General features: G+C 51.9%; 1 protein-coding gene across 4 annotated transcripts in view; it reads right to left on the reverse strand.

Annotated features, from left to right (window-relative positions):
- PPP1R9A (protein phosphatase 1 regulatory subunit 9A) overlaps positions 1–21,852 on the reverse strand; it is a 2,290,846-nt gene that overhangs the window by 105,533 nt on the left and 2,163,461 nt on the right. For all 4 annotated transcript variants that reach the window (XM_069648563.1, XM_069648562.1, XM_069648561.1 and 1 more), the window contains one exon: positions 18,108–18,227. In XM_069648563.1, coding sequence (XP_069504664.1) covers positions 18,108–18,227 — 120 coding nt within the window. The remainder of the gene's footprint in view (positions 1–18,107; positions 18,228–21,852) is intronic.

Raw genomic sequence — 21,852 nt, forward strand, 5'->3', positions numbered from 1 at the left:
TGTAAATGGATTACCTGTATCAACGGAACTGATCTATACACATACTAATGAATACATTAGAATTGACCTGGCAGAGACCCTAGACCAGTAATACATTAATGGAATGGTTAACCCGCGAAGGGGTTGGGCAACAGGCTGGAGAAATGTATAAAAGCCTGAATGTCCCAATGTACAGTCTCTCACTGAATACATCGTACCCCGTTGAAGTTTGTTGTGTTGTACTGAGGGCCGATAGCTATCTGACCTGTCATTGACTTTGTCATTGCTTGACCTTAAAATAAAGTACTTTGTATGTTCCTTTGTAACCAGTGTTTGGTGTGTTTTCTTTGGGTTTCCCGACCTCATATTATTTTCCTCTTTTCACAGACATAGTACATGCTGGTGGAGTTGTCGGTCTGGATCAGGACGGTCCTGCCCCCTATGAGTGGAAGGAAGGCTCTGAGGGCTAGCCAGACCGCCCTGAGCTCCAGCCAGTTGATATGCGACTCCTGCTCCTGCCGGGTCCAGACTACGTGGATGCTGTGGCCATCGAAGATGGCTCCCCAGCCCTCTACGGAGGAGTCCGTAGTGATGGTGATCTGCGGGGACGGCTGCCGGAGGGGTTTCCCGTCCGCAGGTTGCAGTCCCTGGACCACCACATGAGGTCCGAGTGGAGAGAAGGCGGTATGCTGACCAGATTCGCTTGGGAGCCCTTCTCCTGACTCTATGAGGCTGCGAAGTGCAGCTGTAATCTCCTCATGCAGAGTCTCGTGTGTGGAACGGCCAGGAGGACCGTCCTTCTGGGTGTTAGGTGAGCAATTATGCAAAATGCAGCCAGATATGTATTTCTTTTAATTTAAATTAAATAATGTTTATTGTTCATTGCAATTTAGGCCAACATGTGTTTCACTCATTTGTGATATTCTTGAGTGATATTAAAAGCATGTTGATCACATTTCACCATTGTGTTTTCATTTCTGTTATCAACGAAACTGGAACACATACATAAAAAATGTAAATCAGAAGTAAAACAAGGATTTGTTAAGGCTGAGGATTTGTTTCTAGAAGTATATAATATTGCAGCAGAGGAGAGTCCACAGTTCAAGTTGGTTACTTTGAAGGTTATAACAGCCTTCAACTTGGTGACATCGTCCTACTTATGGATTGTCATAACTAAAATTGATTTTGCAATAGAATGTATCATTGTTGTCATGGCTATGTATGGGAGGAGCGGGTCATGGTAGCACTGTCAGCATTTTGCTGACAAACTTACTGCATCGATGCAAGCACAGCTGAGCCAGGGTCAACAGGTGTAGTGCAAAGGATGGTGGCTAGGCAAACAGTTCAACTGGTGGGGACTCCCCTTAAAAATATAAAGTGTATCAAGGAAGAGCAGCGGGTTGGGAAAAACAAAAAGCTTCGGGTGACACTAAGAGATGGGAGCATGGCCATGTACAGATGATGCAGTGTGGTCTGAAACGGGAACAGGAAGGGCAAATGTGATACAGAGAGAAAATGCATGCAACAGCAATGGGTACGGAAACATGTTCTGTGTTAAGATAACCCTGACCCATCTATGGGAATCATAGGGCCAATAGCCCGAGCAAAAATGCTCTGGGATCTTCATAAAAAAATCCAATGTGATCGAAAAGGGTGCCCATTTCATGTAAAACCAAAAATGAAATCAAACTGAGAGGGAATCTATAAAGGATTCCAGCGTATGCACTATATGCAGAAGATATTACTATTTTTACACAGAATTACACAGATGAATAACAATCTATTTGATAAAATGGTTTTGGATGCATCCAGAGTCTTGGGGTTTAAGGTTCATTTGGAGGAGAAATGGAGATTAAATGCAATAATGGAAGAGAGATTGCATCAGTAAATCAGACGAAGTATGCTGTGGTCTAAACAACTAAAGGATTTAAAGATATTTTGTAAAATAATGCCCTGAAGTGATACACTAAAGTTTGGCAAACCTTACATAAGTGGAATGAACTTCACATGTATATTATAGGTAGAGTTAGCTTGTTGAATATTATTCTTCTCCCAAAATATGTATCTTTGTTTCAAACACTACATATTAAAATAATGTTCCCTTTTAATGATACATACTTACAGGGTAATTCATAGAATTACGCAGAAAAGTGTCGCAAGCGGCTGGCGCAGAGTGTCCGCGTGCGATTGACTGCGCCAGGCACGTGCGCTAAAACCGATTTCCGCGCACAGCGTATTCATGGATTTTAGGCATCCAAACCAGCCGTGGCGCAGAGAATCGCAGCGACCCTGCAGCAGCGCCAGTAACGCCCCCAAGAACGCCCTTGCGCAAGGAAAAGCCATCAAAATCGCTAAATCATCGCAAAGGGCTGCGCTAACCCTGGACCAGTTCACCGGGCTGGCAAACAGCAAACGCCAAGCGGGGAACGTGTATTGCAGGGGTGCGCGGGAAGTTCCACATGCGACGGGCCCCGTGCAAGCAGGGTACGTGTATTTCAGGGTGCGCGGGAAGTTCCACACGCGATTTCAGCAGGGTACGTGTATTTCAAGGGTGCGCAGGAAGTTCCACACGCGATTTCAGCAGGGTACGTGTATTTCAGGGGTGCCTGGGAAGTTCCACATGCGATTTCAGCAGGGTACATGCATTTCAGGGGTGCGCGGGAAGTTCCACACGCGAATGGGCCAGTGCGAGCAGGGTACGTGTATTCCAAGGGTGCGCGGGAAGTTCCACACACGATTCCATCAGGGTACGTGTATTTCAGGGGTGCGCGGGAAGTTCCACACGCGAATGGGCCAGTGCGAGCAGGGTACGTGTATTCCATGGGTGCGCGGGAAATTCCACACGCGATTCCATCAGGGTACGTGTATTTCAGGGGTGCGCGGGAAGTCCCACACGCGATTTCAGCAGGGTACGTGCATTTCAGGGGTGCGCGGGAAGTTCCACACGCGAATGGGCCAGTGCGAGCAGGGTACGTGTATTCCATGGGTGCACGGGAAGTTCCACACGCGAGTCCATCAGGGTACGTGTATTTCAGGGGTGCGCGGGAAGTTCCACACGCGAATGGGCCAGTGCGAGCAGGGTACGTGTATTCCATGGGTGCGCGGGAAGTTCCACACGCGATTTCATCAGGGTACGTGTATTTCAGGGGTGCGCGGGAAGTTCCACACGCGGTTGTCCCAGTGCGAGCAGGGTACGTGTATTTCAGGGGTGCGCGGGAAGTTCCACACGCGAATGGGGCAGTGCGAGCAGGGTACGTGTATTCCATGGGTGCGCGGGAAGTTCCACACGCGATTCCATCAGGGTACGTGTATTTCAGGGGTGCGCGGGAAGTCCCACACGCGATTTCAGCAGGGTGAGTGCATTTCAGGGGTGCGCGGGAAGTTCCACACGCGAATGGGCCAGTGCGAGCAGGGTACGTGTATTCCATGGGTGCGCGGGAAGTTCCACACGCGATTCCATCAGGGTACGTGTATTTCAGGGGTGCGCGGGAAGTTCCACACGCGAATGGGCCAGTGCGAGCAGGGTACGTGTATTCCATGGGTGCGCGGGAAGTTCCACACGCGATTTCATCAGGGTACATGTATTTCAGGGGTGCGCGGGAAGTTCCACACGCGATTGTCCCAGTGCGAGCAGGGTACGTGTATTTCAGGGGTGCGCGGGAAGTTCCACACGCGATTGTCCCAGTGCGAGCAGGGTACGTGTATTTCAGGGGTGCGCGGGAAGTTCCACACGCCATTGTCCCAGTGCGAGCAGGGTACGTGTATTTCAGGGGTGCGCGGGAAGTTCCACACACGATTGTCCCAGTGCGAGCAGGGTACGTGTATTTCAGGGGTGCGCGGGAAGTTCCACACGCGATTGTCCCAGTGCGAGCAGGGTACGTGTATTTCAGGGGTTCTGGGGAGTACTACACGTGAATTGGCCGTGTGGGTCCTCCCAGGTGTACGCTCCACAACCTCCACGGCCCCTGCAGGCAGCCCACACCACGGGGGACTACCCTGCACCCCTGCTCATGTCCCGCAGGCAGCCCATCCACCATGGGCATGCCCCCCAGCCAACCCACATGTCACCTTGCACTACTGATCAACAATGCATGTCTCCCACCACCCCCACGCCCCAGCCACCAGGGGCACCCTCCACCAGGCCCCCACTCATGTCTCCCACCACCCCCACCCCCCAGCAGTGCAGGGGCAGCCTCCACCAGGCCCCCACTCATGTCTCCCACCACCCCCACCCCCCAGCAGTGCAGGGGCAGCCTCCACCAGGCCCCCACTCATGTCTCCCAACACCCCCACCCCCCTGCCACCATGGGCAGCCTCCACCAGGCCCCCACTCATGTCTCCCACCACCCCCACCCCCTAGCAGTGCAGGGGCAGCCTCCACCAGGCCCCCACTCATGTCTCCCACCACCCCCACCCACCTGCCAACATGGGCCGCCTCCACCAGGCCCCCACTCATGTCTCCTACCACCCCCAGCCCCCAGCAGTGCAGGGGCACCCTCCACCAGGCCCCCACTCATGTCCCCCTGCACCCCCACCCCCCAGCATCCAGGGGCACCCTCCACCAGGCCCCCACTCATGTCTCCCACCACCCCCACCCCCCAGCAGTGCAGGGGCAGCCTCCACCAGGCCCCCACTCATGTCTCCCACCACCCCCACCCCCCAGCAGTGCAGGGGCAGCCTCCACTAGGCCCCCACTCATGTATCCCACCACCCCCACCCCCCTGCCACCATGGGCAGCCTCCACCAGGCCCCCACTCATGTCTCCCACCACCCCCACCCCCAGCAGTGCAGGGGCAGCCTCCACCAGGCCCCCACTCATGTCTCCCACCACCCCCACCCCCCTGCCACCATGGGCAGCCTCCACCAGGCCCCCACTCATGTCTCCCACCACCCCCACCCCCCAGCAGTGCAGGGGCAGCCTCCACCAGGCCCCCACTCATGTCTCCCACCACCCCCACCCCCCAGCAGTGCAGGGGCACCCTCCACCAGGCCCCCACTCATGTCCCCCTGCACCCCCACCCCCCAGCATCCAGGGGCATCCTCCACCAGGTCCCCACTCATGTCTCCCACCACCCCCACCCCCCAGCGGTGCAGGGGCAGCCTCCACCAGGCCCCCACTCATGTCACCCACCACCCCCACCCCCCAGCAGTGCAGGGGCACCCTCCACCAGGCCCCCACCAATGTCCCCCTGCACCCCCACCCCCCAGCATCCAGGGGCACCCTCCACCAGGCCCCCACTCATGTCTCCCACCACCCCCACCCCCCAGCACTGTGGGGCACCTGCCAGCAGGCCCCCACCCATGTCCAACTCATGTTCCCCACCACCACCACCCCCCAGCAGTGCAGGGGCACCCTCCACCAGGCCCCCACTCATGTCTCCCACCACCCCCACCCCCCAGCAGTGCAGGGGCACCCTCCACCAGGCCCCCACTCATGTCTCCCACCACCCCCACCCCCCAGCACTGTGGGGCACCTGCCAGCAGGCCCCCACCCATGTCCAACTCATGTTCACCACCACCCCCACCCCCCAGCAGTGCAGGGGCACCCTCCACCAGGCCCCCACTCATGTCTCCCACCACCCCCACCCCCCAGCACTGTGGGGCACCTGCCAGCAGGCCCCCACCCATGTCCAACTCATGTTCCCCACCACCCCCAACCCCCAGCAGTGCAGGGGCACCCTCCACCAGGCCCCCACTCATGTCTCCCACCACCCCCACCCCCCAGCACTGTGGGGCACCTGCCAGCAGGCCCCCACCCATGTCCAACTCATGTTCCCCACCACCCCCACCCCCCAGCAGTGCAGGGGCACCCTCCACCAGGCCCCCACTCATGTCTCCCACCACCCCCACCCCCCAGCCACCAGGGGCACCCTCCACCAGGTCCTCACAATCCCCAATCATGTGCGTTATGGTCAGCCTCCACAGCCAAAAAGCCCTACCAAGTAACCCATTCACCCACATGGAAATGGAAATTACATGTTACACCCCCAATGTTCATGAAGCTAATGAACCCATGTCCGTCACACACAATGGTTGCAATTGAATGGGAAAACACCCAACATGACATGCATGAAACCAATGAGATGATACCACACAGTGAAGTATGAAAACAAAAATGTATTGAAAAAAAATAAAGAATGCTAAAGAAAGGAAACAAACTACAATGGGAATGAGAAAAAATAAGCTGCATGTCCGTATAAAAATAAAAAACTGCAAATCAGAATCCAAAAAAATGTCGTCCAAAGTCTATTGTAAAAAAATCTCTATGCAAGAAAGAACTATGTAAAAAAACTACCAAGGGTCCATGAGCCCAACTGAACAAAGGAAACCTAAAAAAACACCTAACTAAAAATCAACTATATACAAAAAGTGGAGCAGTGTCCGTCGACTCCAAATCATAATAAGAAACAAAGGAAACCTAAAACTAAAGAACTATATACAAAGGCGGCGGGCAAGTCCAGCGGCTCACTCCGTGGTGTCCCGGGCCAGGGCATCATCGAACTCCTGTTCGATGTCACGGAGGCGGTCCAGTTCCATGGCCCAAGGGTCCGCAGGGACGACGCCGTGTCCTCCTCCAACCCCCTGCGGATTGCCTCGAGGCACTCGGCCCGCCTCAGGGCCCTCCGCATGGAGTTCTCCGCCCTGACCATTGTGAGCCGCGCCTCTTCCGCCCGCCGCCGCTCCGCACCTATGGCGTGGCCCAACCGCTGCCACACGGAAGACACTCTCTGTCCTGGTTCCTCCTGCCCTCCGGCCGATGCCTGCCCCTCCGATGTCGAAGGCCCCGAGCCTTCATGTCTCCCACCATGTTGCTGCTGCTGCTCTACCTCTGCCCGTGCACTGCCTCCTGCTGCCTGCACATCCTCCGCAGGCTGGGGTGCAGTTGTTGATGTGGCCACCCCTGCTGGACCTCCGACTCCCGACTGTGGCAGGGATGCCTACTCCACCAGCCTGGCCGCACCGTCAGAGGCAGCTCCACAGGGCACCCAGGTGACTGATGGGTGGGAAGATGGCACAGAGGACGACTGGCGCGTAGGGGGTCCAGTTGAGGAGGGGGTCGGAGCAAGCCCCATCAGACGGAGGAATCCGGCCTGGGTGACCTGTCCCAGCAGGCTGACGTGGTCAACGAGCCATTCGAGATGACGTGCAGTCTCTCCATGAAAAGACTGCAGGTCACCTCGCATGGCCCGTTGACGCAACGCCACACCAGCCAGGACAGGCTCAACCCGGACCTGGATGGCCACGTCCGCAGGCAGAGGAAGGCCAGTTGACGTCAGCTCATCCCCTGCCTGAAAACGGGTCTGGACGTAGGCATCCCTGCTGGTGCAAGATGATGCAGGGACAGGATCGGGGACAGGATTGCACACAGGCACCTCCGCGGCCGCCTGTGCTGCCTCCTGTGCCTGGTCCTGCAATGCACCACTAGCACCAGTGGGATCCCCACCTCCAGACCCCGTCTCTGGTGCTTGCACGGCCTCCTCCTCCACCAAACCCCCCACCAACCTGGATGACTCTGTGCCATCTTCCCCTGTTGGGCCCTGTGGGGTCCCAGCTGCCCCTTCTGCTGCCGAGGAGTCCAACTCCAACCTCCGCCTCTTGGACCTCCCCCCGGCAGCTGCGGCCTGGGACGCGGCACCAGACTCCTCACTCCCCGACGAGATGACAACACGGGAGGGGAGCCGGGCCTTGCGTCTCCGGCTGGCGGTGGGATCCCCGCCGCTGTGCTCCACAGCACCTTCTCCGCCCTCTTCATCAGTTGACGCTGCAGACATGGAGAAACAAAACACAGACATCAGGGCACTGTACAATGGACACATACACACATGACAGTTGCACATGAGTGGCATTGGCAAACCTCAGACAAGTCATCACAATCCCCAACAATCAAGTCATTGCAACTCGCACACATGAGCCATACCACAGCCATATCGCAACTGCCAGCACCATCCCTACACATACAACAGCATGAGCAGCCAAAGGGGAGCCAGACATCACATGCAACACAGGAAGTGCACCACACATGTACACACACCACCACACTTGCATGCATGTCTACACCTCTGCCAAGTGTCGCACTGTTCAGACGGGCATCGATGTCACATCTGCCAATCAGGCTTCCACATACCGCTGTCACATGCATCCATGTTGCATCACTGTTGCACCCTTGTCAAATACACACACATGCACATGTACACAGTGCTCGTACATGCAGCCCAAAACAACATACATGCCTGACATGACGGACATGTCTACTTACATACACATTCATCCAAACATGTGTGCACGCACAACTGCATTTGCTATGCAAGCCTACACACATAAGCACCATCCATGTCTCACACACCACAGTCCTCGCATGTGTCAGCCCCACGGCCCTGTACACCCCCACCCATACTCGACCCCATACAAACAGATGTGCAACCTGCACAATACCGAATTATCACCACACACACTGCTCACAATCAGGATGCATGTACACTCACCGCTCGACTCCAGACAGGTCTGCTTCTCCAGGACCTGGACGTGGAGCGCTGGGGATATGCGTTCCAGGACCCCCATCTGTTCTTCCGACAAGTGGCCCCGGCGCCCCTTGGCATCCGCTGCCTTCAAGAGGCGCCGGGCCTTGTTCAGGGTCCTGGACCTGAAGTCCTCCCAGCGCTTCCTGACATGTTGTAAGTCCCGGACTGCCACCCCCTCCGCGTTGATGGCAGTCACGATGTCAGTCCAGATCCGAGTCCGTCCTTCCTTGTCGGCGCGGGAACTTCCGAAGAGGGCATCATACTGCCCCAGGACTTGCTCCACCAGGACACCAACTTCGGTGGCACTGAAGCTGGTGCCCCTCTGCCTCTCTGGCCGGGGGTTGTCAGTGGTCACAGATGGTGTTTGCCCCGACATGACAACCCCAGAGGCAGGAGTGGGTGGGCAACTGGGTCCTGGGGCTGGGCTGTGGAGCGATGAAATTCCAGTCGGGAGTCTTCGGTTCCAGCAGGGGTGGTCACAGCAACAGCACCCCTGGCTGATGTGCAGGCAGCAAATGGCAGTGCACGTGGGCAGCAGGCAGTCAGGCAGCAGCAGATGGTAGGTGGGAGCGTGCTCGGGGCTCTGGGGGGCAGTAGTTCGGCCTTCTGGGCAGGAGCGTGGTCTTCCGTTTGCTTACGCGTGGCCAGCTTGGTACGGAGTGATTTGGCACGTGAAAATCCTGCACGTCAGCGTGAAAATCGAGGAAAGGCCCTTAGCGCGTAAGCGCATCAGCACGCATACGCGAAACTATTGGACCAAAGGCCCTCAGCGCGTAAGCGCGTCTGTGACGTGACCCGCACGGGTGTTTCCCACACAGCACGTGATGACAGAGCACACGTGGAAAGACTGCACATCAGAGTGTCATCGCGTGTAATTGGACAGCACGTCAGAGTCTCATCGCGTGTGATTGGTGGAAATGGCCCTACACGCAGAAGTGACAAAGCGTGTAATTGGTGGAAATGGCCCTACACGCAGAAGTCACAAAGTGTGTAATTGGTGGAAAGGGCCCTAGAGCGTACACGCCGCGTAAGTGACGCTGGACGTGTGGGCCTGTATAAAAGGTACGTGTAGAACATCATTTCCTTGTACGTGCTTTTCGTGGAGAGCGAGTGGGTGAATTCTGTACTTCTTGTCGTTTCACACGCGATTTACTTCACGGCGTTTCAAGTTCGTATTCCCTGTTACCTCTGACAGCTTTTTCTCTTTTTTCTCTTTTACTGGTTTACCTGGGCCTGTTCCCTCAAACAGTGTTCCCTTCTACTGTTGACCTGTCTCCTCAGACAGCGTACAAATCTTCTTTTGGCGGGGGTGTTGCCAACCAAACGCGCTCCTTTTACACGCTCGTTTACCAGGCAGACGGTGAGTCATGCACGTATCTAACATCTGTGCTTGCCCCGTGTGTAGCCTACCCCTTCAGAGGTCATTCTAGGCTGCGTGTGACACGCATACGTTCATTCTTGTGTTACTGGGTGCCACAGCGTAGTGCAGGTTTTTCTTTCTGCACACGTGGTCTAGGAGGGGTTGCGTGCACGTCATCTCCCTTTTTTGGGGCTCCTGTGCGTAGCGTGACCCGTCATCTTTCCCCAGGGGTTACAATCAGCCTTGCAAGAGCACTAGGGTACAATTACCATCTGGTACCCAACCCCTTTGACCCCCAATCGCCCAGGACAATAGTTTACAGCCACTCCCATACGCACATTTACATCAGTGCCATGGCTGGGAGGCGAGTATTCCGTAAGGGTGGCAAAGGTGGAAGAGCCACAAGTGGTGGCCGTGGTGGATCCGGTAGGAGACGTGGTCGTTACTTGCAGGGTGAGCCTGTCCCCCCATGTGTGGAGGACCAGTCAAGGGCACCCATAATCCCCCCCCCCTCCCGTTGAGGCTGATGTGGCTGACACCATCCATGCTCAGCCCTTGTTGGACCAGCCCATTGTGGCACCAGACCTGGCTGACTCCATGGCTGACTTCCAGGTCAGCAGGCCTATGACACGTGCGCTGGTGCACGTTGATGTCACCATGCCATGTGCATCTGGGGCAGCAAGGTCATCTGCTGCACCAAGTAGGCAGGGCGGAGAGGCTGCAGGGGCAGCTGCGGCTCCATCCACCCCAGCCCTCACACACCCAGCCAGGACAGTGTCGGTCCTAGTCCATGCTGCTGACATTCCCCCTGACACCATCACACTAGAGCCAATGCCTGCACCAACTCCCATGCTGAGTGTGCAATCCCACACTCCTGATACTGAGTCCACCAGGGCTCCTGCCCCTAGTGTCCAGAGCGGCGCAGGACACTCAGGATCACCACCACCTTCCAAGCGGAAGAGGAAGAGTGCTCGTCCGGCACAGGCTGATGCCCCAGACACGGCTACACAGTCCGGCCCGTCCAGGAAGCCCAGCTTCACGGATGACGAACTGAATGCACTTGTCGAGTATGTGTCCGCACATGACAACGAGATGGTCATTGTTGCAGGATCCAAGACCACACCTGCACAACGCCAGGCACACTGGCAGACCGTTGCGGAACTAAAAAAAATCAAGCTGCATGTCCGCATAAAAATAAAGAACTGCAAATCATAATCCAAAAAAATGTCCTCCAAAGTGAAATGTAAAAAAATTATCCATAAAATCAAGAACTATGTAAAAAACTCAAAAGGGTCCATGAGCCCAACTGAACAAAGGAAACCTAAAAAAACACCTAACTAAAAAGCAACTATATACAAAAAGTGGAGCAGTGTCCGTCGACTCCAAATCATAAGAAAAAACAAAGGAAACCTAAAACTAAAGAACTATTTAGTTTGTTTCATTTCTTTAGCATTCTTTCTTTTTTTCAATACAATTTTGTTTTCATGCTTCACTGTGTGGTATCATCTCATTGGTTTCATGCATGTCATGTTGGGTGTTTTCCCATTCAATTGCAAACATTGTGTGTGACGGACATGGGTTCATTAGCTTCATGAACATTGGGGGTGTGACATGTTATTTCCATTTCCATGTGGGTGAATGGGTTACTTGGTAGGGCTTTTTGGCTGTGGAGGCTGACCATAACGCACATGATTGGGGATTGTGAGGACCTGGTCGAGGGTGCCCCTGGTGGCTGGGGGGTGGTGGGAGACATGAGTGGGGGCCTGGTGGAGGGTGCCCCTGCACTGCTGGGGGGTGGGGGTGGTGGGAGACATGAGTGGGGGCCTGGTGGAGGGTGCCCCTGGTGGCTGGGGGGTGGGGGTGGTATTAGACATGAGTGGGGGCCTGGTGGAGGGTGCCCCTGCACTGCTGGGGGGTGGGGGTGGTGGGAGACATGAGTGGGGGCCTGGTGGAGGGTGCCCCTGCACTGCTGGGGGGTGGAGGTGGTGGGAGACATGAGTGGGGGCCTGGTGGAGGGTGCCCCTGGTGGCTGGGGGTGGGGGTGGTGGGAGACATGAGTGGGGGCCTGGTGGAGGGTGCCCCTGGTGGCTGGGGGGTGGGGGTGGTGGGAGACATGAGTGGGGGCCTGGTGGAGGGTGCCCCTGGTGGCTGGGGGGTGGGAGACATGAGTGGGGGCCTGGTGGAGGGTGCCCCTGGTGGCTGGGGGGTGGGGGTGCAGGGAGACATGAGTGGGGGCCTGGTGGAGGGTGCCCATGCACTGCTGGGGGGTGGGGGTGGTGGGAGACATGAGTGGGGGCCTGGTGGAGGGTGCCCCTGGTGGCTGGGGGTGGGGGTGGTGGGAGACATGAGTGGGGGCCTGGTGGAGGGTGCCCCTGCACTGCTGGGGGGTGGGGGTGGTGGGAGACATGAGTGGGGGCCTGGTGGAGGGTGCCCCTGGTGGCTGGGGGGTGGGGGTGGTGGGAGACATGAGTGGGGGCCTGGTGGAGGGTGCCCATGCACTGCTGGGGGGTGGGGGTGGTGGGAGACATGAGTGGGGGCCTGGTGGAGGGTGCCCATGCACTGCTGGGGGGTGGGGTGGTGGGAGACATGAGTGGGGGCCTGGTGGAGGGTGCCCCTGCACTGCTGGGGGGTGGTGGGAGACATGAGTGGGGGCCTGGTGGAGGGTGCCCCTGGTGGCTGGGTGGTGGGGGTGGTGGGAGACATGAGTGGGGGCCTGGTGGAGGCTGCCCATGTAGTGCTGGGGGGTGGGGGTGGTGGGAGACATGCATTGTTAATCAGTAGTGCAAGGTGACATGTGGGTTGGCTGGGGGGCATGGCCATGGTGGATGGGCTGCCTGCGGGACCTGAGCAGGGGTGCAGGGTAGTCCCCCGTGGTGTGGGCTGCCTGCAGGGGCCGTGGAGGTTGTGGAGCGTACACCTTGGAGGACCCACACGGCCAATTTACGTGTAGTACTCCCCAGAACCCCTGAAATACACATACCCTGCTGAAATCGCGTGTGGAACTTTCCGCGCACCCCTGAAATACACGTACCCTGCTGAAATCGCGTGTGGAACTTCCCGCGCACCCCTGAAATACACGTACCCTGCTCGCACTGGGCCAATCGCGTGTGGAACTTCCCGCGCACCCCTGAAATCCATGTACCCTGCTGAAATTGCGTGTGGTACTTCCTGCGCACCCCTGAAATGCACGTACCCTTCTGAAATCGCGTGTGGGACTTCCCGCGCACCCCTGAAATAAACGTACCCTGCTCGAATCGCGTGTGGAACTTCCCGCGCACCCCTGAAATACACGTACCCTGCTCGCACTGGGCCAATCGCGTGTGCAACTTCCCGCGCACCCCTGAAATACACGTACCCTGCTCGCACTGGGCCAATCGCGTGTGGAACTTCCCGCGCACCCCTGAAATCCACGTACCCTGCTGAAATTGCGTGTGGTACTTCCCGCGCACCCCTGAAATGCACGTACCCTGCTGAAATCGCGTGTGGGACTTCCCGCGCACCCCTGAAATGCACGTACCCTGCTCGAATCGCGTGTGGAACTTCCCGCGCACCCCTGAAATACACGTACCCTGCTCGCACTTGGCCAATCGCGTGTGCAACTTCCCGCGCACCCCTGAAATACACGTACTCTGCTCGCACTGGGCCAATCGCGTGTGGAACTTCCCGCGCACCCCTGAAATCCACGTACCCTGCTGAAATTGCGTGTGGTACTTCCCGCACACCCCTGAAATGCACGTACCGTGCTGGAATTGCATGTGGGACTTCCCGCGCACCCCTGAAATGCACTTACCCTGCTCGAATCGCGTGTGGGACTTCCCGCGCACCCCTGAAATACACGTACCCTGCTCGCACTGGGCCAATCGCGTGTGGAACTTCCCGCGCACCCATGTAATACACGTACCCTGCCGAAATCGCGTGTGAGACTTCCCGCGCACCCCGGTATACACGCACACGTAATTTTTTGTCAGCGGCTGTCCGTGTTTGTGGGTACCCCTTTGCACGTCATTTGTCCTTTAGGGCCACAGTATAGGACATTCTTCATGGCTGTATATAGGTGCTATTTGTTGGCGCACCTTTTGGCGCACATTTGTTCCAGGCGCAGAGACGCTACCGCCTGCTTTCTTGTGGCGGTCGTGTTTGTGCCTGTGTGCTGGTTTGAGCGTGCGCTTTTTTGCCCTATTCTATTCCATGAATTCGTGTTGTAGGCGAGCGTGTGGGCGTTCCGCGCACTTGTACCCTGTACTTCCCCCGTGACGCCCACGTTTTGGCAAGTTGTTCCCCATTCCGAGTGTTATGCCCCGTGTTCCGCCTACTTTTGTTGCGTGCGCCGCGCTATGTGCGATTTTCGCTGTGGCCTGTGCGATTTTCGCTGTGACCTGGCGCACGCCGTTAGATGGCCTGTGCGCCAACGTGCGCCGCTCACTTTTTTTTCGCACATCCGATGGTTTTCTCGCACACGGCCTTCCATGAATCGATGTGCGCTGCTTTTCGTGCGATTTTCGCACTTGCACTGCGATTATCGCTATTCCACTGCGAATCGCACGTTTTTGCCCACTTGCGCCGCGCTAATTATTCCATGAATCGGCCTGTTAGACTTTCTCTTAACTATTTCAGTAGGAAATTGACGGTGTCTCAAACTACTTGGAAAAAAGTATGTCGACCGAAACCTAAAGGGGGTTGGACTTTGCTTAACATTAAACTGAATTATGGTACCACAATTAAAATATATATATATTTGCTCATTAGCCCACTGTTATATTTTCTATTGTTTAGCCTATGCAGCATAGGCTTAGGGATCTTAGACGTGGGCGCCTGAACATTCCCATTTGTTATATTTTGAGGTACTGATATGGATGTTTAGGTTTCTATAAATGGCAAGGTTTAATAACTATGCCCTGATTTGGCAAATACTAGGCTCCTAAAATTGTACTAATCGGTAAGTCCTAGCATTCAAGTGAAATCTTTCATCACCTGCTTAGCAGACATATGTGGGAAGGATGCAGCATGTTATCCTTTGAGAAAGTAAAGCCAGGGATATATCCATAAACATATATTTCCTGCAGTATATTCAAATAAGTCAATTTATGAAAGGGAAATAAAAAGCCCAATTAATGGAAGATAAAGAATCCACTCTAGATATGATTCTGAAAAAAAAAATTATAAAGAGGCCTTGTTTTTATATATCACTGACAACGTCAACACTTACTTTACAGTGACTTTACGGAAGGGGTTGATTGTACATTTTGTAAATGATTTTTTTCTGGGTGATTGTAAATTTGAGTTGAATGTAAAGCTATACAACTATATAATGCAAGGTGTGCCCCCACTTCTTTTACGCAAGTAAAACCTACAGGTCATATCAACACCTGGTTCACAGAGGTTCTCCAAGCCCTAGGCAATAATAAAAGACAGACGCAAGCAATCTGGAAAAATGCGCCCACAGCTACCTCCAAAGCAGCTTTCAATAAGATAGCCACACAATACAAGTAGGCCATTATCACCACCAAAGCTAACACCTATAATTCCAGAATAGCCAACGTCAGCGCCAACTCCCAAGGACTATTTAAAATCCTTAGGGAACTAGAAGTACCCCCAAACACCATCCCAAAGATGGAAATTGGTGATGTAAGATCCAGGACGCCATGTGCCTGAAAATCAACACTCTCCAGCAGAAAATAGAAAAGAAACAAGCTCTGATCAAAGCACTCCCCCATCACGCCCTGCTCGCTAAATCGCCCAAAACCACACCTCTCCACTTTAAAGAAATCTCGCAACTAGAAATGGCCAACATCACCAAAAACCTAAAACCAACCAGGTGTAAAGGAGACATCTGTCCTGCCAAAATCATTAAAGACTGTGCAGAAACCTTATTACCATTCATCACTACATTCATGAACACCTCCTTCACAAGGAACCGAGTCCCACAAAACCGCAAAGAATCCTGGGTCCTCCCACTGCTAAAAAATCCAATCCTCGACACGTCCATCCTAAACAACTACCGCCCCATCACTGCGGTGCTATTTCTACTGAAATTCCTAGATAGAGCAGTTTATATCCAGATGCAATCTTACTTAGAAGAAAACCATAAAATGGGGAATGCGCCAAACAGGTTTCAGACTGGGGCATGGGACGTTAACCGCGCTCCTTGATTTAAAAATGCCAGCTAGACATGATCAAAGATGAGGGAAAGCCTGCTCTTCTCCTCTTACTAAAACTCTCACCCACCTCTGATCTAGTCATTCAGGAAAACCTATGCTGACACCTCCTAGACGCAGTCAACTTCTCACCAGAGGCAACATTATGGATAGCATCCTTTCTATAGGGCAGATCCACTCGAGTTTTCCCCGACCTGGCCAGCGCACCACCTATGCACACCCGCTGTGGAGTTCCACAAGGCTCCTGTATCTCCCCCGCCCTATACAACATATATGACAAGCCCCTTTTTGATGTCTTATCCAGCATCGGCATATCCTACACTAACAATGCCGATGACACTCAAATCCTCCTACCCCTGACAGGCAGGTACAAAGAAAATTCCTGCACCGTTAATAGCGTCTACTCAACAATACAATCCTGGATGGCAGTACATTTCCTGTGCTTAAACAATGACAAAACAGAAATGTTATTGGTGGGCTCTCCAATGACACTTAAGAACCTAGACCACCAATTCTCGGCCTTCATCAATGACGGGACACAGATCCCCATTTCAGCATCAGTAAAAACCCTGGGTGTCCATTTAGAGGCAACGCTCACCCTTTCCAAGCAAGTGAACTCGATCGCCTTATCAGCAGCATGCACAGCAAAACTAATCAACGCGACGGAAGACAGCTGCCTAACACTGGCCCGGGCAATCACAGGGGCCAGGCTGGATTATTGCAATGTCCTATTTGCAGGAACCTCCAAACGGAACTTAAAGACATTTCAAACAATGCGTTTCGGGCTGCGCTCAACATCCCGAAAAGATACCACATCTCTGCCGTGAGGAAGAATGTGCAATGGCTCCCAATCAGACGATCAGGGAAAGGATCATTTTCAAAGTACTCTCAATCACACACAAATGTCTATCGAACACAGCACCACAATACCTGTCCCAAAAAAACTGTGAGATGCAAATCCGACCAACCAACTAGAACTGCCTATGCACATCGTCTATCCCTTCTGAGAGTAAAAAGATTTAGGGATGGGGGTTCAAGCTTCCCAACTGTGGCAACAATCAACTGGAATGCCCTTCCCCCTGCTTTAAGAGCAGAATCATCGTACTGGCCATTCCGCAAAGCCCTAAAAACCTGACTATTCACCTAAATCGCTTCCTGTCCAGTAGTACCTGGGCCAAGACCGATCTGTTCTCGACCTTACACCCATGCCAGAAAGGAGATCAAAGATCCATGGCCCAAGGACATACTGACACTAATATGCCTGCCTCTATGCTTACATGTAACTGGTTTGCCGCAACAGTGGTGGTATCACAAAACAACGGTTCCACAGGAGAGAAGTAATTCAAAACTACAGTGCACTTATTAATCATACATAAACACACAGTCTAAAAAGGAGACAACCCTACTCAAGCTGGCCCTGGGGAAGAACACCCTATCCCTATCGGGCTGAGGCGATTTATAAATTAAAAAATAAATAAATGCTTGCAAATCTATAGAAAGTGATTTATTTTACTTTGCATCATGTATGTTAATACAGAGATAATAAGATGATTGATGGAGGGATCTGTTTAGGAGGTTAAGCACTATTTCTTTACTGAACCGTCACTAGAAACTACAATGCTTGCTAACTGTAAGACAGAAGATATGAATTCAAATTATTTTCCATATAGGTTGGCCAAATTATGTTTACTAAGGACATGATTGAACCAAAAGTCTTTGAGATGGACAAATAGTGGAAGGAGTTATACTAAATTAAAATCATGGACAAATCTACATTTTCATTATACAAACCAACAAGGAAATTGAATAATGCTGTTAAATGTGAAAACATCCCACCAATTTAACATTACCCATGAGAAAGGTGTATTTTTCTCCTACTAGCCAACATTTTGCACAACTATTCTAGGACAGGACTTAGGTAAGGCTGTAAGGTGAGATAAATACATTATTTTTTTATCAATTATTAAGTAATGTGGCAGATGTAAACTAAATGTACTGTTATACAACTCATTGTCTGTAATCTGTTAACAGAATGTCCGTGCTTGCATGTTACAGAATAAAGGAAAATCAAAACTATAATTACAATGTACTTACTTCATCTGAAGACAGTGCAATTGAATTTGAGCGTCCTGATGCTTTGGGTTCAGCTGTAGCTCCGTTCAGATCTGCTGAACTTGTGCTGCTTGGACTGAAGTCATCACTGAGAGTGAGGATCTACAAGAAGACACAATGTTACTGTACAGTGATACCATTATACAGTCTAGGCAAAAAACTACTTATCTCAATGAAAACTTATGGCAAAACAGGGTTTACAGTCCCATCTAATCTGATTATGTCCCCGTCTACTGTAGCAGAGCATAATCCACTTTGACTCCTGCTGTATTTTCTTTTTCAATATTAAAGCAGTGGGCTGGTTCATGGGCTATTTGAAATCTACTACTGTATTGTTCCCTATTAACATATAATGGCATTTTCCGGCATCATTCAAGATCGAGCAGAGTGCTAAGGAAGAAAATGTATCAACAGACCACTTCTCCATTCCCTTCATGCAGAAATAATCACTGGTTCCTATTTGTCTTCCTGACGGTCCAATCATGAGTCTGCACCTATTACTTTCGATCAAGCCATCTCTCTGACTGTCTTCTCATTTGTCAGTCTAACCATCTAGCTTTCTACCCACCTTTGTCTACTTATCTTTTTATCTGTTTACAAGACTCCCTTTATTTCTGCACGTCGGTATACTTGTCCATCTATCACCCTCGATATACCCACCTTTAAGGCAATCTATGTACCCACTGTCTGTCTACCATCCGTCCATCCATGAAAATACACACATAATTGTGTTCAGTGGCAGAAATGAAAAATACAATTAGCGTAAATATGTGTAAAGGGCAAGTATCAAGGTTGTGTTTGGGAATGCTAGCTTCATGAAATACGATTTCTATTTGATGGACAGTAGTTAATCGTTTAGCTCTGCAATATTCATGTTTTTATAGAGTGGTCTTATATTCTGCAAAGTGTTTTGAATTTAAGGGGTTATTTATGGCTATACATGAAATTCCACTGAGATGAGTCCACTTTCCATAAAGTATTGTTGTAATCTGATAGACTCATATTTAATCCTGATTCCATTCTATGTGATTTCTTGACATTTAGAAAACAGTGTTTCTGAAATGATGTCAGTTTTCTCTGACAATATTTGATTCTATTCTATTCATATTTACATAGCACCAAAGGAGCAAGCCCGAAAGCATCAGGGCACTGAGCATGTCAAATCGGAAAAAAGGAGATCATCCAACTAGTCCTTTGTCTCGAGCAAATAAGTGAGTCTTCAATGTTTTTTAAAAAGGTCCGAGAGTCTCACATCGCTGCAAATCTTGACACCCTATAATGGAATGCCCTTACTTGTAACTCTGGTTGTCCAGCATTGGTATCTTTTATAGATTCACATGCTGTGAAAATTCCCAGTCGTCAGGCTGGGAATCCTTAGTAACATAGAGCAGTTTAAACTTAAACTGAACACTTCCAGTAATTTTTATTCTCTATCATAGTCATTTTGGGTCGTACTGCTCTCAGCCAATAGGAACACCTCCCTTAGCTCCTCCCATGTGTGAGAAACCTGAGGGTATTCTCCCAAGTAGACTTCGAGAATCCCTTATTCAGGTGGCCAGGGAAGCTGGCGCTCTCAGATCCCAACCCTGGAGGTGGAAGAGCGAGGGAGAATCACCTGGGTTGGGGGACCTGGGGTTGTGCTCGGAGGAATTCCCCAGGGTGAGATGAAGTATTATACCGGGGAAGGAGGTGAGGAGGACAAGATCACTGAGACCTTTGTAGGCTGTACCACATCTGTCTCCCTTCCTCCCAATTAATCTCTCTTTCCCGGATCCAACAACCCCGCTCAATGTGACAAATCTCCTAGGAACCCAAACCCTGTTGCACACGGAAAATACATCTCCCAAAATACCTGTTTTCCAACCCTCCTAGTCATTCTTCTTCCCACCCCTCTGATTATTATTTCCCGAACTCCCAATCTGCTCTGTCAAAACATTATCGTCCCCCTATGCATTTTACAAACCCTACCAAACTCATCCTTCCGAAATCACCTACCCCGCTAGGACGGAGAATATAATGAACATAATTCCATATGACAACTTTTCCCCATCCAACCCAGTAGGATATTTAGAAACTCCACTCCCCACCTCTTATCCGACACAAACACTTTTTCACACCGTAGAAAACAAGGACTAACACTCGGGTCGTTTACCTGATATGTCCCGACACAAGGGTCCAGCAGAGTCAAGCAATTGACAGGAATCACGCACACCTGACGGCCCTTTCTCTTCCCCAAAAGGGATAAAATGTGGAGCACAAGAGCACACAACGAGCAAAGGAGACCGCACGACGAGACAGCTATCCATGCACGGCAGTTCAAGAGGAGAAGAAAGGCGGTAAGAACGAAAGGGTGACAAGGAGAGAAGCAACCTTGCCCTTTCTGACCCCGATCCGCAAAGCCTCCCTGAAAGGAATCATAAGACCGCAAACAATAGCCAACGTGTGTTGCAGCATATGTCAACGGTAAACGGAGCACACCTACACTGATAAGCAGAACAGGGAGAGACGCTTGCTATCGTGGTACCGGCCTTGACTCCAGAGACAAGAAAAGCCAAGCGGTTCATTACAGCCGGTGAGTCGAGGGGAGAGCTGACGATAAACCGAACTGTGTTGAACGAAAGTCAAAAAGGGAAAATTAAGGAAAGTGCAAAGAACTGTTAACATTAAGGGAAAACAAGCTGCAGAGGGGTCCGGCACCACGTGGGTGCTCATTCAAGAGACTTTGGTTGATCCCACGTTTGTTGAAACTACCGATACCAGAAGGCCCTAGAAGAGCCAGAAGGAGAAGTTCAAAGTGGTCATACAGCGGACTAGCAAAACCCCCTGTACAGTCGAAAGTCTTTGACCTACACGTAATTGAAAAGCTAAGGGAAGTGAATCCTGCATAGTGAGAAAGGAGAAAGAACTGTGTGATTGGCAAGAGTGAACCCGAAGGAGGGATGCCGAGGGAAAGGGGCGAAGTCTGAAGTCCCAATGAACAGTGTGTTGACAAGAGTGAACCCTACAGAGGGATGTCTGCATTGAACTGTTTCAAAAGACATTAAGACTTGTGAATGTGAAAGGTGAAATTGGTTTGAGTAAAGGCCATAGTGGACCCGACAGAGAGAGACGAACAGTCAAGAAGGGTCTGAGCTCGGAAGAGGGGGACCCAGGAGTGAAAAGCCATAACCCCATCGACACGTGAATGCGACAGAGAAATCATTTGAATACAAGTCAGAGTGAACCCGACGGAGGGAGGCTGATATTCAAGAGGGGTCTGAACACAGAAGAGGGAGACCCAGGGGTGAAAAGTTATCACCCAACGTACATTTGGTAAGGAATGTTTTTTTTTATTTTGAATACATCAGGTCCTCGGAGGCAAGAGCCTTTTTGTAGAAAAGAAACTTAACCGCAGAAGATCCTGATAGCTAAAAACGAAACTGTCGTTGTAGTGTGCTGTGCTCAGGAGTCCCGCTTTGTCCCGTGCTCAAAACATGGGAAAGGGAGACCCCAGACTACCACATCCAGACTTATCATTTGTGAACACTTCTTTCTTTCTTGTGAACACTATCCCACACCTTATTTAGTTGTAAGGATTGTCAATATTTTTTAAAATTATTATAGGTGCTTTTATTTGACAAGACACCACTAGGACTGCCTTATTATTTGATGGTCGTAGCCTGTTACCATCTTAGATTTAGGTTTAGATTAGATGTTTTTCCAACCTGCACCTACAATTTAATAAACA

Source organism: Ambystoma mexicanum, chromosome 2q (genome assembly GCF_040938575.1).
Source record: "Ambystoma mexicanum isolate Mex_15411 chromosome 2q, UKY_AmexF1_1, whole genome shotgun sequence".
In the NCBI taxonomy this organism is placed as follows: Eukaryota; Metazoa; Chordata; class Amphibia; order Caudata; family Ambystomatidae; genus Ambystoma; species Ambystoma mexicanum.